Source organism: Rana temporaria, chromosome 8, assembly GCF_905171775.1.
Source record: "Rana temporaria chromosome 8, aRanTem1.1, whole genome shotgun sequence".
NCBI lineage: Eukaryota > Metazoa > Chordata > Amphibia > Anura > Ranidae > Rana > Rana temporaria.
The window spans coordinates 30122318-30138630 of record NC_053496.1 but is presented as its reverse complement, the minus strand read 5'-3'; the positions used below and the strand labels follow the sequence as shown (position 1 = coordinate 30138630).

Genomic DNA, 16313 nt, shown 5'->3' with positions numbered 1-16313 from the left:
TGCTAACACCAGCCATTTCCTGTCATATTGGCCGCGAAAAACCGCATCGCCGGCCCGCATCATCGGGCCTTGGCACAATTTTCATCCACAATGCCGGTCCCTGGTGCCAAAAAGGTTGGGGGCCACTGGTATAGAGGACAGCTGACTGTCACCAGATGATGTAGGGGGAGCTCATGGTCTCTGGTCTGATGTAAGGGAAGGTGCATGCTTACCAATCTGATGTAGGGGGGGGGGGGGGACTCATGGTCATGGGTCTTGTGTAGGGGAGGCTCATGGTCTGGTATATGATAGAGTGGAGGCTTATGGTCACCAGTCTTGTTTATACTGTAGAGAAAGGCTTATGGTGGTTAGAAGTCTGGAATATAGGTGAGGCTCACGGTCACTGGTCTGGTATATGGTTAAGTAGCTAATCAGGCTTTCTTCTCTGGCCTACCATGGAGGGAAAATTTATGACTGATTGTGATATTAAGATAGAGAATTAATTAGGAAAGAATTCCTGGCCTCAGCTGCTGGTGCTTTTTGTGACCCGGTCAGTACAGGAAATTAGATGTTGACACGTTTGTCCTTGCTACACGGCTTGTTAAATTTACAGCTATATGAGGACGTTGTGTGATAAAAAAAATAGCAAATGCGATTTCTCTAATGAGAAGTTAAACCCTTTTCCACTCAGATTATTGAAGGTCAAGGTCACATGACATTTCCAGATACCCTTAATCCAGACCTTCACCTGGCTTTCTGCCGAGTCTCCATGTTTAGGCCTGGGTCACACCTATGCAAATTGAATGTGACTGGCTCTCTATGGAGACGGTTCACATATCTCCGCAGCGGGTCCAGTGCGGTGTGCCCGAAAAACACGTGCCTTTTTTTGTGTGTTTCAGGTTCGATTTCAGCCCAAAATTTGGGCTGAAATCCGACCTGAACCGGTGAACTAGCACGCACCGGACCCCAGATGCGCGCCACATGCGGCGACAATATGAACCCGTCCTTATAGTGGGATCCTAGAGAAGGATCCATAAATGGACAGAAATTAGTATAGGATGTTTCTACACAAGAAGGGAAATGTTGTCCCATACTGGGTGGGTAGTAGGCACATGGAAAAAATCCTGGACTCATGGGAAACTGCTCACATCTATATGTTTTACCTGCTTCCTGCATTTTTGGTGCTGGAATGTCTCTTTACATGTTATCTGCAGACTTTATATTATTGTGTATGAAAGAACCACCTCTCTGCTGCCTCTGCAATGTCTATTCTTTACTTCACGGATGTCCTTGAGTAATTTCCAGCACTGTATAGTGCTTATTACAACAAGAAACATGTGAGAGAACACAGTGTGCTAGTCAGACCTATCTACACAGACAATAAAAAGTATAGCCATGACTGCTCTGGTGCAGGTTAGAAAATGCCTCGTTCACACCTTTGCACTCTGTATGGTCAGAACTGTTTTGTCCCTACTTCTCCTATGGATCACAAGAGTTCAGTCCGTTCTGCACTCCTGTGACCCATTTTCAGCTGACAGTGAGCAAAAGTCTGCTGTCAGCTGACATCACTCAGCATTAGGGTGACCACGTGTCCCGGATTTCCCGGGACAGTCCCGCAATTTGCAGGTCTGTCCTGGGTACCTTTATGCCAGAACAATACAGTATCCCGGAATGAAATTAATGAATGGTAGTTTGGAAATGTGGTCACCTAAATAAGGCTGCATTCACACCTAAGCGTTTTGTCACCTGAAGCGCGACGCTCAAATACGCTAGAGGGGAGAAAATACATTATACCCTATGGAGATGGTTCACATCTGCACGCCTAACGACTGAAGCTCAAACAAGTTCCGGACCCTTTTTTGTCACGCGTATCGGGCGGTTTGGGCGTATTTGAGCGTTTCCATTTCCCATAGAAAGTAATGTAAACGCTCGATTCAAGCGACTTGCGCGACAACGAGCGTTTGCTACGGGCGTTTCGTCGCTTTACTCAATAGAACTTTTCACCCAGGCAGAAGATTAAAAAAATCTACCAACATAGCAACAAGTGATGAAAAGATGATAATTTTTCCTATGGGAAAATAGACTGGAAATAAAACCTATAACTTTAAATAAAATGTTTTATACTCTAAAATTTATAAAAAAGACGCAGACACTTGTTGGATATTAATGGCCGCGGATGTTTATTATTGGTTTTAATTAACTGGATAATAAATAGTTATATAAATAAATAAATAAATAAATAAATAATAACTGATGGGTAATAATAATTTAAAGAATAATAATAAATATATATATACATAACTTTTAGCAAGCCTAGCCAACACGGCTCAGGCTGCAACCAAAAATACCCATTCCAAAGTAACCAAAGCACTGAGCAGAATGACATAGCATAAAACCCAACTAATAATAATAATTTTTTTTTTTTTTTTTTTTACTTTATTCACACTTCGTCCCCCTCTGTACAAACACAAAGGTGACCCAACCACATAATAACACCCGCGACATAAGTAATGAGAAAAAAGGGGGGGGGGGGTGGGGGAGAACACCACAGTTCTTCTGTCTCTGAGGCGACTGAGCTCCGGGCCGCCGGAACCCTTCTTTAAATAGCCCTAAAATCAGCTGGTTCAAACTAGATTTGAACACTTTGCGCGGGCTTCTTTCCCTGTTGCTAGACAGAAAATTCAGAAAACTGTTTTTTACTTGTTTAAACTTTAGGCGGGCTTTTCCAGTTGCTAAGGGAAAAAATCTGCCTGTCCCCTCAGACCTGTGAGCCCGCCAATTAACCCCTTAAATCCTATACTACCTAATCTTGCCTAACCTCCCGCCATTTTCCCATGAGGAAAATGGGGCAGAGGCTGCCATATCCCTTTTCCCTTCATTGGCTAAAATAAAAAACGTTGAAGTACAAAATAAGCATGAATATGCGCGAAAAAACGCCGGAAAAAAAAGCCCGAACGACCGACGCTCAGGTGTGAATGCAGCCTAAGCAGGGTCCAAGGGATATGGTACTATAAAAGCCTTGTGTTCGCAGCTGTTTAACTATGTGTGAACCCTCACTGCCTTGCCATGGATCACGTTTATGAACTTGCCATCTGCCTAAGGTAAAACAACTTCCTAAATGAACTAATGTATGCTGCGCTAAAAAGTGACACAACATATATATTTTTTTGTAGAATTCTCCTTTAAAAGGGGCATGGCAGGGGGGTGTCCTATGCCTACATACATTTTGTTAACAGGTGTCCCTCAGTCCCATCTTGAAAAGTTGGGAGGTATTGGTTAATCAGGCTGTGAAGTTGGCGGGAGATGCGGACGAGTGTCGTTGCCATAAGTAGCCAGTGAAGAATATTATAGCAGCCAGTCAGAGGAAGGTTAGTGCCATGGCATAGGAGATGGCGTGCGCAGCCTAATACATTAGGGTGTGCACCAGTGGCAGTGCGTCCATAATGGGCGCATGGGCGCCGCCCCCTCTGTCCTGCACCGTTCTATCGCCATAGATATATTTATGCACTGCATTGTTGTTGAAATTTATTACTATTGTGATTCGGAGATTCAGATAAATACAAATCTGTGAATAAAGAAAATTTGGTCTGAATTTCGATTTGAAACAAAACAAATCACACATTTTTACTGTGTAAAGCCCAATCCACATATGGCTTGCTGCATTAAGGTATTCTTTGCATCTTTGATTACTCATTGTGTTGTGATATGCTGCTTTCTCACATCTGTGCACTGTGGTGCCCATTAGAGTAGGTGCATTTTTTTTTTACTGTACAAAGTGTGCATAGGCCATACCGCCTGATTGTTTTTGCCCTCTTCATGCTTCCTATATTTCATTTATTGTCAAGCCTTCAGCTGTACATTGTGTGTTTGTCACCCTCGTATAGGAAAGAGCCTCAGCTGGTGATGTGCAGCACTTTGTTTTTTTAGCTGCAGCAGTGATATTGGATGATAAAAGTCATTTGATCTAAAGAAGTCTTTGTTCCCACCTGTTTGGACACTATCTCCCCTGATTCCATTCACATCTGACAATAGAGAGAACGGCTATCACCTCGTGTTCAGAAGCCCTCGCACAGAATAACTGCATTAAAAAAAAACATTTCCTGCTTGGTGAAGTTAGGCCCCTTTCAGACTGGGGCGGGAGCCGCGGTGGCGGTATAACGCCGCTAAAAATAGCGGCGCTATACCGCCGGGATTGCCACGGGAATCAGCCGCTAGCGGTTCGGTAATAACCCCCGCTAGCGGCCGATAAAGGGTTAATACCGCCCACAATGCGCCTCTATAGAGGCGCATTGCGGGCGGTATTGCCGCGGTTTCCCATTGTTTTCAATGGGAAGGAGCGTTGAAGGAGCGGTATACATGCCGCTCCTCTCACCGCTCCAAAGATGCTGCTGACAGGAGATTTTTTGGTCTCCCGCTTTCACATCGGGCTTTCACATTGAGTCTGCAGTGAAGGAGTTTTTCAGGCGGGATAGCAGCGCTAGTTTTAGCGCTGTACCGCCTGAAAAACTCCTCAATGTGAAAGGGGCCTTAGGCAGGCCATATGCAGTGCTAACAAACCTCTTAAGGCCGGTCATATACAGTTTGAATCTCGACCGGTTCAGCAGGAACCAGACGAGATTTCAACCGTTAATGGGCAGGCTGAATGTACTAAATTGATTGATCGATCGACTTGGGTACAACAAGCCTACCGGATTCTCTTATGATTATCGCTAATGGCCGCTATAGCTGCTAGCGATAGTCACTGTCCCCCCGCCTGCCCCTGCCGGAAGCAGACAATTGCTAGGCAGGAGGGAATCCCCAACTGTGCAAATTTCTATCAGTGACAGTGACTATTGCTAGCAGCTATAGGAGCCGTTAGCGATAATCATGAGAGAATCCGGCAGGCTGGTTGTACCCAAGTTGATAGATCAATCAATTTAGTACATTCAATCTGCCCATTAACGGTTCGAATGTCGGCTGGTTCTTCTTGCTGAACGGGCCAAGATTCAAACTGTATATGGCCGGCCTTAAGTGGCTTGTTAAAAATTTGCTCTACTGGGAACTCATTCAATCTGCTGTTGGTCAGATATGCCAATTCCCTTGTCAGATATCTGTCTTCAGGCTATACACACCAGCCTTCAGCATTTATTTTTCTATAGCTATAATAGTCTTATTCTGGGACATGCTCCTTAGGCGCCTCCAGAACTGTGACCAAACTGCCACCGACAGCTCGCGGTCAACTACTGGCAATCGGGAGATGGTAGATGAGATCTGGATGACGCAAGAACTGCGTAATTGATGTCAATCACAGTGCTGAGTGGTCAAGAGCCCCTAATATCGACCTTGGGCATCACAGACCATTTAAAACATTGACTCCAGCCAACGTAAAAGTATCAAGAGTTTCAAGACAAGTATACCTTTATAACCCATTATGTCTGTTGGACTGTTCTGCCCGCCAGGCCTTCATTGAATTACTTGTGTTTATGTGCTTTAATAACATGTTGTTTTTTTTCTTGATTTACACCAAGCTAATTATGCAGAGCGCAGGCGCCACCTACTGTTCCTTTTTTGGTATAATTTTAGCTGTTTGTATTAGTTACATACTGTAATTTCTTAGACTGTGTTAATAAAGTTATTAGGACCCTGTGCATTCTGGGAGATTTCTCTTGAGGAAATTAGTCAGTCACCATTTTAGGTATCTTCAGCAGGGCAGTCCCCTCAGCAATTGTATTTGTTATCTTATTCTGTTTTATAGAGCATTGTTTCTTCATTATATGCAATATTGTACTGATTGATGTTTGTAGTTTCCCCTGGCTCCAATAAATCTAAGATCAAAGAAATATGGTATCTGAAGTTTATGGAGCAGACAAGTTTAGCTCTCTGTCCTAGAGACAGAACATGGACAACAAACCACATAAGGGGGTTAATATATTTTACACAATCTGACAAATATTTTTGAGGCTGCTTTATGTAGAGCCTTTTAGGGTAAATATTTCTCTCTACACTACAGAGTATGGGGGGGGGGGGAGAAATCCACAAAAAAATGTCTGGAAGACCCGAAGTGAGGCAGGAGGAGACAGGCCAAATCCATGAGGACCCAAGCATACTAGTCCCCCAATTCAGTGTGTTATGATGTCTGGAGCCTTCTTATGGAGTTTAGCACTACCATTCATTCTAAAAAGCATAGAAATTATCATATATACGTAAAAACAGCGTGAAACAAACAGAATAGTCAAGAGTCAAGAATATAAACTTACATGGGTTTTATTTTTAAATCTAACAAAATAGTTTCTCTAGACATAGTTACATACAATGGTTAGCGTGGTTGAAAAAAAAGTTAAAAGATTTTTTTAAGGTTGGGTTCGCAATAGCGGTTGCTAGAGGTTACTGGACATCTATACCACTCACTAATTGGTTGCTAGAGGTTACTACACATTATTACTGCTCACTGATTGGTTCCTAGAGGTTACTGCATATCCTTACTGCTCAATGGTTGGTTGCAAGAGGTTAGTGCACTGCATTACTGCTTACTGATTGGTTGCTAAAGGTTACAGCACATTATCTCCTCACTGCCTGCACACCATGGACTGTGGATGTGAGGGGACCCATCAATAGACAGAAAACTCCTAGGAATCTTTGGATCATTGGCAATTCTGGGGGAGGGGGGGTGATTAGTGTTAATGCTGGGGGGTTGATTGGATCAGTGGCAGTGATGGGGGGATGGGATGAGTTAGGAGGCGGTACATTATGACCAATTCTGAATCATGTAGAGCAAAGCTGGAAATCTTTGGCATGTATATAGTGGGGGATTCTACCAATGTAATGGGGAATTTACAATGACCACCAAGGTTACAGCACATCATCTCCTCACTGCGTGCACACCATAGACTGTGGAGGTGAGGGGACCCATCAATAGACAGAAAACTTCTAGGACTCTTGGGATCATTGGCAATGCTGGGGGGTTGATGGGATCAGTGGCAGTGATGGGGGGATGGGATTGGCTAGGAGGCAGTGACCAATTCTGAATTACAGTGTCCCGCTATATGCATTGCATATATCTTCTTTTTTCCATGACACACATTGGCCGCTGAGAGCTGTCTTAGGAATCAGGTGTTTTATCAACCTACTCATTCAGCTCCAATCAGTGTCTCTGTTAGCTGTTTGGACAAACAGCCGTGAGGTAAGCTGCTAGCACACTCACAGGTGTTATCACTGAAGATTTCATTTTTGCACGCTGCATCTTGGGTGGAGGTGTTTCATCTAGACAGTGTTCCGTGGAGGAATTACTGGACTTCTAGATCTGATCTTTATTCATGGACAGGACTTTATCACATGTGTGATTTTGACAGTTTTTGCTCTTTTTTCACTTATTTTTATGCAAGTTTTGGTGTTTGTATATGTACTAACAATTTTACTAGGGCCGAAACAACTAATCGATTAATCGGCAACTAATCGATTATGAAATTAATCGATTACAATTTTTATAATCGATTAATCGGCCAGTAACATAATGGGGTTAAAAAAATTTTTTGCCCTTTATAGTACAAAAAAGAAAATCGCTACTGTAAATATTACTTTCACTGTCCCACAGTAAAAAAAATAAACCTCTTAGAGTAGCGATTATTTGCTCTTTTTGTACTTATTTTTTTTTTTTTTTTAACCCCATTATGTTACTAAACATCTCAGACCTGGATTCACACCTCTGTTTTTTGGTGTTTTTTGCAGAAACACTACAGTTCATTCACATGTTTTCTTATGGGACACGTTCACATCCATGATTTTTTTTTTTCAGCTGCTGCGTATTTGGAAAGGGCAAGGACTTTTTAATGCAAAACGGTGCTATTTTGTTTTTTTTGGTTCAATATACTTCAATGGAGAAGCTGCAGAAAAGCATGTAATGTGCTTTTGTGGCAATTTGTGGTAATCTGCCCAACAACAAATTGGCCCAAAATTTTTAAAAATGCAATTTTTTTTTCTAAGGCTATTATCCACTTAATCGAAACAATAATCGGCCAACTAATCGATTATGAAAATAATCATTAGTTGCAGCCCTAAATTTTACTATGCATTTTCACTGTTAAATCTTTACAGGATTACAGGTGTTCGTTCACTTTTATCTGTATTGTCCATTTCAGTATCATTAGATACCCTCTTTTTTTCTTTCACTGTTTAAGTTCACCCACGATCTCTTCATTCCTCCTTGCCTTCCACTTCCCCTTCCAATTCCACCCCCACAGTGCAGCTACCACACTTTACATCATTATCATTTTTTCTGTTAGGATCAGATCCACAGGTGCTGCTGCAGTTCTCCCTCCCAGTCCATCAGATAGCGCCGGAGTTCTCCCTTTTTTTAATATGTAGAGCTAAGCTGGAAATCTTTGGCAAGTATATAGTGGGGGATTCTACCAATGTAATTGGGAATTTACAATGACCACCAATGTGAGGGGGGATTAACGCTGACCATCAATATAAGGGGGAATTTGCACTGATCACCATGTAATGGGGGATTTTACGCCACCCACCAATAGAAAGGAGGGATTTATACACTGACACCAATTTAATAAGAGCATTTACTCCAACCACCAGTGTAAGAGGGGAATATACAGTGACCTCATGTAAGGGGGAATTTAGCCTGACAACAATTGTAAAGATTTGTACTGACCACCAATGTAAGGGGGGATTTACACCACCCGTCAATGTAAAGGTGGATTTACACTGAGTGACCACCAGTGTAAGGGCAATTCTGCACTTACCACCAATGTAAAGAGAAATGTACACTGATCACCAATGCTATGAAGAATTTACACTGACAACCAATGTAATGGGGGATTTTACATCAACACCCAATAAAGGGGAATTTCTACACTCACCACCAATTTAAAGGGGGCTTCTACATGGACCACCAATATAAGGGAGGATTTGAACTGACCACAAATGCAAGTTTGGATTTTTTTTAATGATTACCAATATAGGGCCAGATTCACGTAGAATCGCGGTGGCGTAACGTATCGTAGATACGTTACACCGCCGCAAGTTTTCATCGCAAGTGCCTGATTCACCAAGCACTTGCGTGAAAAATTACGCCGGCGGCCTCCGGCGTAAGCCCGCATAATTCAAAGGGGCGTGTGCCATTTAAATTAGGCACGCTCCCGCGCCGGACCTACTGCGCATGCTCCCGAACGGCGACGTGCGTAGCGTACTTCCGTATTCCCAGACGTCTTACGCAAGAAGGAAAAAATTTAAAATTTCGACGCGGAAACGACGGCCATACTTTATACAGCACATACGTGTGCTGTGTAAAGTTAGGGCAGCTAAAACGACGACTAACTTTGCAACGGGAAACTAGACTAGCAGCGACGTAGCGAACGCGAAAAACCGTCGTCGATCGCCGTAACTACCAATTTGCATACCCGACGCTGGTTTACGACGCGAACTCCCCCCAGCGGCGGCCGCAGTATTGCATCCTAAGATCCGACAGTGTAAAACAATTACACCTGTCGAATCTTAGGGCTAACTATGCGTAACTGATTCTATGAATCAGTCGCATAGTTAGGAAGACCCTAAAACAGAGCGTATCTCTTTTGTGAATCTGGGCCATAGAGGAGTTTCTACACTGGCTACCAATGTAATGGGGATTTACACTGACCACTAATGTAATGGGAGCATTCACAGTAACCCCCAATGTAAAGAGGGATTTACACTGACCACCAATGTAAGGGGGACCTTTACACTGGCCACTAGTGTGAATGAAATGATTGCACACTGAGCCCCAGTGTAATGAGAAGATTTACACTGACCACCAATGTAACTGAGACATTTAGCCGGCATTCACATTTGTGTGGGTGTCAGGAATGCATGCAAAATCTCTTTCCTGACTAAACAGAACCAGGAGACACTAAAATAAGTGTATTGCACATAATGGAGATATTGATTTTCATACTTGCTGTAAACCTACAGTATTGGTCTGATAACAGGACAAACCTGTCTTACCTTTGCATGTCACTGGTCCCTATATTGTCCAGGCTTCTCCTATCACAAAGGTCATACCCCCAGAGGCGTCTTCAGGGTCTTGTAACAATAAGAATTGACCACAACCCTGGACCTGTATAGGACTCTGTGGCCAACTACATTTGTTGCACTCACTGTCAAGGCGAGCGCCAAGGCAGGACCTAGTGTCTGAAGAAAAATTACAGGCCATCCCTACAGCGTAGGGTCTAAGTATGGTTGCCAAGGTTATACTGACCTCAATGCACTATTGTTATAATAAAATATAATGAAGAATTTGAAATAAGAGTTGGATAAAGAATTCAAAATAAGGCATAACATTTTTTTTTTTATGTGAAATTAGCAAAAGTAAGGCACTACAGTACTATGTGCTCAATAATAAACCATAAATTAGTACATACATAAAAAATGTGAAAGAATGCAAATTAAAAGATGAAAAATAATAAATCCCTTTAAATGAAGTCAAAATTTCTTGAGAAGATTTCAATCACTGTGATGAAAGTATTGGTGCACTACTCATCAACTCCTTCTTATAGTGCTCCACCAACCGTGTGTGTAAAATGCACACTCACCAACCATCAATAAATAAGCCTTTATTCCCAGCCACTTGTTTCGAGCTGGCGTGCGTTCCAAGGACAAACCAGAAGTGACGTCAACTATGGCGGACACGTAGCCTGACGTCACTTTCGGGTTGTCCTCTGGCTCAGCTTCCAGTCATTGCAATGCACGCCGGCTCGAAACGAGCGGCTAGAAATACACTGAAGGCTTTTTATGTTGGTGCCGACTATAGCACCATTAAATGTAAGTATGCATTTTTTCAACTGATAAATTTACATTAAAATACTACACAATGATACTTTGTATCACTTTCTCAGGGTGTTTTCTGTAATCCTTAATGAGAGCTATATGGAGAGTCAAGGTTGGTGAACCCTCTATACTACCACGAGATCTCCTGGTCCCAGTTTATGGTTGGAGAAGCAGGAGCTGATAATATCTGAAGGCTGATTTTATATTGACGGTTGCTGAGTGTGCATTTTACACACACGGTTGGTAGAGCACTATAAGAAGGAGTTGATGAGTAGGGCACAAATACTTTCATTACGGTGACTGGAATCTTCTCAAGAATTTTTGACTTAAAGGAGTTGTAAAGTCTCAATGTTTTTCACCTTAATGCATTCTATGCATTAAGGCACAGGTGTCAAACACAAGGCCCGTGGGCCGAATCCGGCCCTCCAGGCCATTTCATTACTTTCTGCTTTCAAGCAATGCATCCAGCTTCTTCCCAGTAGCATCATAAGGAAAAGGGGGTGCACTGTGATGTAAGGGAGAGTGGGGGACTCAACTTCTGATGGTGCGTTGGCTCTTGACATCTAATATATGGGGAGGGGATGTGCTGGACATCTAATCTTACAGATAGAACAGGACCCTATGAGGGCAATCATAATGCTGATGCAGCCCACGATGAAATTGAGTTCGACACCCCTGCATTAGGGTGAAAAACCTTCTGTGCTGCAGCTGCCCCTCTTTTTCCTTACCTGAACCCGATAGTTCCAGCGATGAGAATGAGCCCAGCAGTTCCAGCCGCTGTCTCGGGTCCTCATTGGATAGATTGATAGTAGCAGGAGTCATTGGCTCCTGGTGCTATCAATCAAATCCAGTGACACGGGAGTCGGGGTCGAGTTCTGTTGTCTATGTCAATGGATGCAGCAGTAGGACTCAGGAGCACGCCCCCATGGAATGCAGCTTTCTGTGGGGGGCACTCAATGAAGAGGAGCCAGGAGCCCCGCCGAGGGACCCTAGAAAAGGAGGATCGGGGGCCGCTCTGTGCAAAACCCTTGCACAGAGCAGGTAAGTAGGACATGTTTGTTATTTAAAAAAAATGTACCTTTACTTGATGGGACTTATTATTTTTCATTCTTCCACATTTCTTATGTATGGACTAATTTATGGTTCATTATTGAGCACATAGTAGCACCTTACTTTTGCTCATTTCAGTTTTGAGAGCGGTCATACCACTTAAAAGCGGCAGCTGCATTTTTGATTTTGCAATTTTTGAAATTATTTCATGCTATATATGTTGATTAAGGTTTGTGTTCGTGCCACATTTATCATTTTTTTTTTTTGAAATACAAAAACTTCTCCATAGGGAAGAAAAGATCCATCACCTAAGGACACTAGCAAAAAAACTGAAGTTTCAGTGAGTTGGGTATGGTTATAGGGGAATGCCCAAAGGAAGGTGTCCAAAAGCTTTGACAGTGTCAAATCATCTGAAAGGTAGCAGCTTAGAACATAAGGTCTATGAATATCCAGACTGCATCCTATACAATAACTTTTTTGTAACTTAAAAAAAAAAAAAGAAAAGAAATGCACATTAATGAAATTATAGCATGCATTATATTTCTGTGAATTGCATCTGTCATTGTGTACAAGTTATAAGTATTGTCCCTTGGTATATTACATTCTGACATTGCTCAGAACACAAGAACAGCCAACTCTGAATTCTGCAAGATGCGATTTAGCTGGTACCCCAATACCAGTGTGAGAACCCCCCAAAAAAGGAAACACTGCAATAAACTGGGAATACTGGTAGACTGCAACGCACCCTCTATATTGTACAGATGATAAATATTTATTTTTCATTCAGTTATAGAAATAGTGCACAATATGTAACAAATATAGATCTCACAACAGAACAATCTCTGGTGTGTCTTCTGTCCTCCTAACCCCAGATTGTCTGTACCACCTTTCCCAGCATCCTCTTGACCCCGTTATTTGCCGCGTCACCTTCTTGGGGGTTTAGGCATATGCCTTGAAGTCCATTGCATGCCACAGTTTGAATGCAGCAGACAGACGGGAACGCGTAGAACAACGCAGCTGCTGGTTTTATTATGAGAACCTGTACAGCAGTGAACCAGTATCCTTTGATTAATCTTCTCGCAGGGTCATCATTAACAGACCGCCCTCATATTTCAGCCATTTTTTTGCAGACTCGCGGGAAACGAGGGCGAAGATTAATCTGCTGTTCAGAAGGAATCGAACCTGTCTGTCTATGAGAGAATCACACAGAATATAAAGGAGCTATAACAAGCCTAATGTTAGTCCATCACTGGAGCTTGTCCCAGTTTACTCTCAAGCATTGTGTTAAACAGTAGAAGGTAACCCAACAAATATCTCCTTTCTTCTCGTGGACCATTATATATCTGTTACCGGTTTTAAATGAGAAAACAAAGTGCAGCGTGACAGGAAACCCGAACTGAATCCCAGAGCGCAGAAATAAGGAGAAACCCAGAAATAAGGAGAAGCCCGAACTGAATCCCAGAGCGCAGAAATTAGGAGAAACCGGAACTGAATCTCAGAGTGCAGAAATTAGGAGAAACCCAAACTGAATTTTAGAGCGCAGAAATTAGGAGAAACCGGAACTGAATTTTAGAGCGCAGAAATTAGGAGAAACCGGAACTGAATCTCAGAGCGCAGAAATGAGAAGCCACGAGCCAGGATATCCAACGAAGGCTACCACCCACATCCAACAGTGACCAGTTTATAGAGCAATGCAGTCTGCAGGAAGCATGGGAAGGGGATATATATATATATTCACACAGTCAATTTACAATCTGCTGCCATCCTGGTCTGAACTGTAGAAACCCAGGTCCACATTTTGGGGCCAGTCTTCTTCTAACTAGTGGCCTCCTCCTCCGTGTGTCCAGTGGCAGCCTTGTTACCATGTCCATGTGTTCCCCAACATGGAGGGGGAAACTCCTCAAACAATTTCCTATGAAGTCGATCACATGTCACGTGTTTCACGTTCAGCTTCAGAACTGTCCATTGCTCATGGTGGCTGTTCACATTCTCCACAGACTGTGCTGTCATGAAGGACTGGTTTACACTGACTGATGATGTCCAGGAAATTAATAAAAAAAATACAGGTGCAATGAACTGGGAGTGTTCTGCAATAACCCACCAGGAGTTTTATATTTACAGATATGAGAATATGGAACACTTACAGGGTCATTTCCTATCTTTTTATACAGAACGCAGCAACTAAAACGCAGCACACGGAACTTGCCACCCATAAAGAGAAACCAATTGGACACCTAAAAGGTAAAGCACCTGGAGGGGACAACGCAGGACAGGAAAGTGAGACTGGGTACTGGTTAGGGAAAGGAGTCATCCTGTACAAAGCAGATCCATTGCTGAGGGTCCATCCTCAACAATCACATGTCTGTAGCAGCAAAGTTCAAGTTTTCTTTAATAAAAAAAAAAAAACATTTATATATATATACATCTAAAAAAAAACACTCCTCTTCAACTCAATGTCCACATCAGCCAGCGTTTGGTGGGAGAGGTCAGGAGAAATCACAGCAGTCACAACATTCCATGACGCTGGAATACAGGGCCCATGTACGATCGATCACCAAGGACCCCTGCTCTTATCTGTAGTTCTGAGAGCCGCTGCAGGAACCACCTGGAAGATAAAAAGGGGGTTAAGAGTTAAACGCTATCCTCACAAAGACTTTGAGCAAGTAGGTGGGAATAGCTGGGGCTCTGTAAGATACACACATGGGAGCCAGGAATACAAAGGTGTATAGAGGAGTTTAATCTTTAAAGTGGTTGTAAACCTCAGACATGAAATATGAACAAAGCATATCCCTCTATAGCAGTGGTTCTCAACTCCTGTCCTCAATACCCACTAACAGGCCAGAAGTATTACCTTGGGGCAGGGGTAGGCAACCTGGGGCCATCCAGCTGTTGCAGAACTACATGTCCCATCATGCCTCTGGAAGCAATTGTAACTGCCAGTCTTGCAATGCCTCATGGTAAATGTAGTTCCACAACTGCTGGAGGGCTACTGGTTGCCTACCCCTGCCTTGGGGAGATGCAGACGAGAATACTGCAATCACTGAGCAGCAAATGGTATCACCTGTGATGTAATTCAGTTATCTTGCAAACCTGGCCTGTTAGTGGGTCCTGAGGACAGGAGTTGAGAACCACTGCTCTGTAGTGTGTACTTGTCTCAATTAAGAGCACTAAGTGTAATTTCTGTCTGCTGCTCCCTTCCTCTATCATCATGAGTCAAGTCTGACAAGTTTTCCTCAATGAGGATATGTGTCAGCATACCACGGATCATCAAGTAGAGTCAAAGGATTTTTATTGAAGCCTGATCACATTGCCAAAAGATAATGCAACGTTTCGGAGTCACGCAGGACCCCGTTTTTCAGGTATGTGAGGAGGTGAAGGGGTCATGTGAGACTGCAAAAATGTTGCACTACCTTTTGGCGATGTGATCATGCTTCAATAAAAATATTTTGGGCTCTACTTGATGATCCGTGGTATGCTGGAAAATATCCTCATTGTGGCTTTATGATCCAGTCTCTAGCTGGTGGTTGCTGCAGCACCCAAAACTTTTAGAGCATGGGTCTTCAAACTACGGCCCTCCAGTTGTTCAGGAACTACAATTCCCATCATGCCCAGTCATGTCTGTGAATGTCAGAGTTTTACAATGACTCATGGGATGTGTAGTTCCGCAACAGCTGGAGGGCCGTAGTTTGAGGATCCCTGTTTTAGAGCTTTATCCAAGAATGTGTGTGATGGGAATATGGAGTACTACTAATGACAAGTTTTCAACCAAGAGAAAATGGGAACAGGGAAGGAGCTCCAGCTGATTGACAGCCTCAGCTTTGTTCCTGTGTGTTGTGTAAAAGGGGGGGGGGGGGGGGGTGTCTTCCCTCCAATCGTTTCTCAGAGCTCTAAAGCGACGAACCGTTGTCTTACAGCGTGTGATCGCGGGGTTGCCTGGGACGGGATCCGGTGTAAGTTCAATTTACAGATTTTCAATAAAGTTAAACTTACACTTTAAGAACTATAGGATAAGTATTATAACCACAGATGCTGCATCTTTCAAAATAAATGAGTACACTGGCAGCTGCCATACAACTATAGGGACTGGTTCTCTTTACTACAGCGCACACAGAACATTCCATCACACTCTGTGTGCAATACAACCCTCCCAAAGTGAAGTACAAATCAGACAAAGATCTGCATTATGCACCAAAATCCCCACTCCAGGCAGCAAAAAAACAACGTCGCAGCAGGGACAAGAGTTCAGCTTTAAAGAGTAAGTTCACCTTTGGTAACCATATTCAGGTTGTAACATGTCACAAACGGACCGACCCCTGCAGCCCCCGATCTCTGCCATGACAGTTTCTTCTCCCTCCCTGCTAGCTGCCGCATCACCGACTGACAGGGCTATGTGCATTGAAAGCTACAAGGCCCTGCAGCCTTCAGTTTGTAGTTTTCAATTAAAGCGTAGTTCCACCCAAAAATGGAACTTACGCTTTTCGGAACCCTCCCCC

At 43.1% G+C, this 16313-nt stretch overlaps 1 protein-coding gene across 2 annotated transcripts in view; it reads right to left on the bottom strand.

The window, feature by feature from the left end:
- Positions 1–14227: 14227 nt before the first annotated feature.
- CACUL1 (CDK2 associated cullin domain 1) overlaps positions 14228–16313 on the bottom strand; it is a 37314-nt gene continuing 35228 nt past the window's right edge. The window contains exon 9 of one of the 2 annotated variants that reach the window (XM_040361482.1): positions 14228–14425. In XM_040361482.1, the coding sequence (XP_040217416.1) occupies positions 14391–14425 (35 nt within the window). In that variant the 3' untranslated portion in view covers positions 14228–14390. The remainder of the gene's footprint in view (positions 14426–16313) is intronic. The other variant, XR_005750786.1, reaches the window with a different exon arrangement.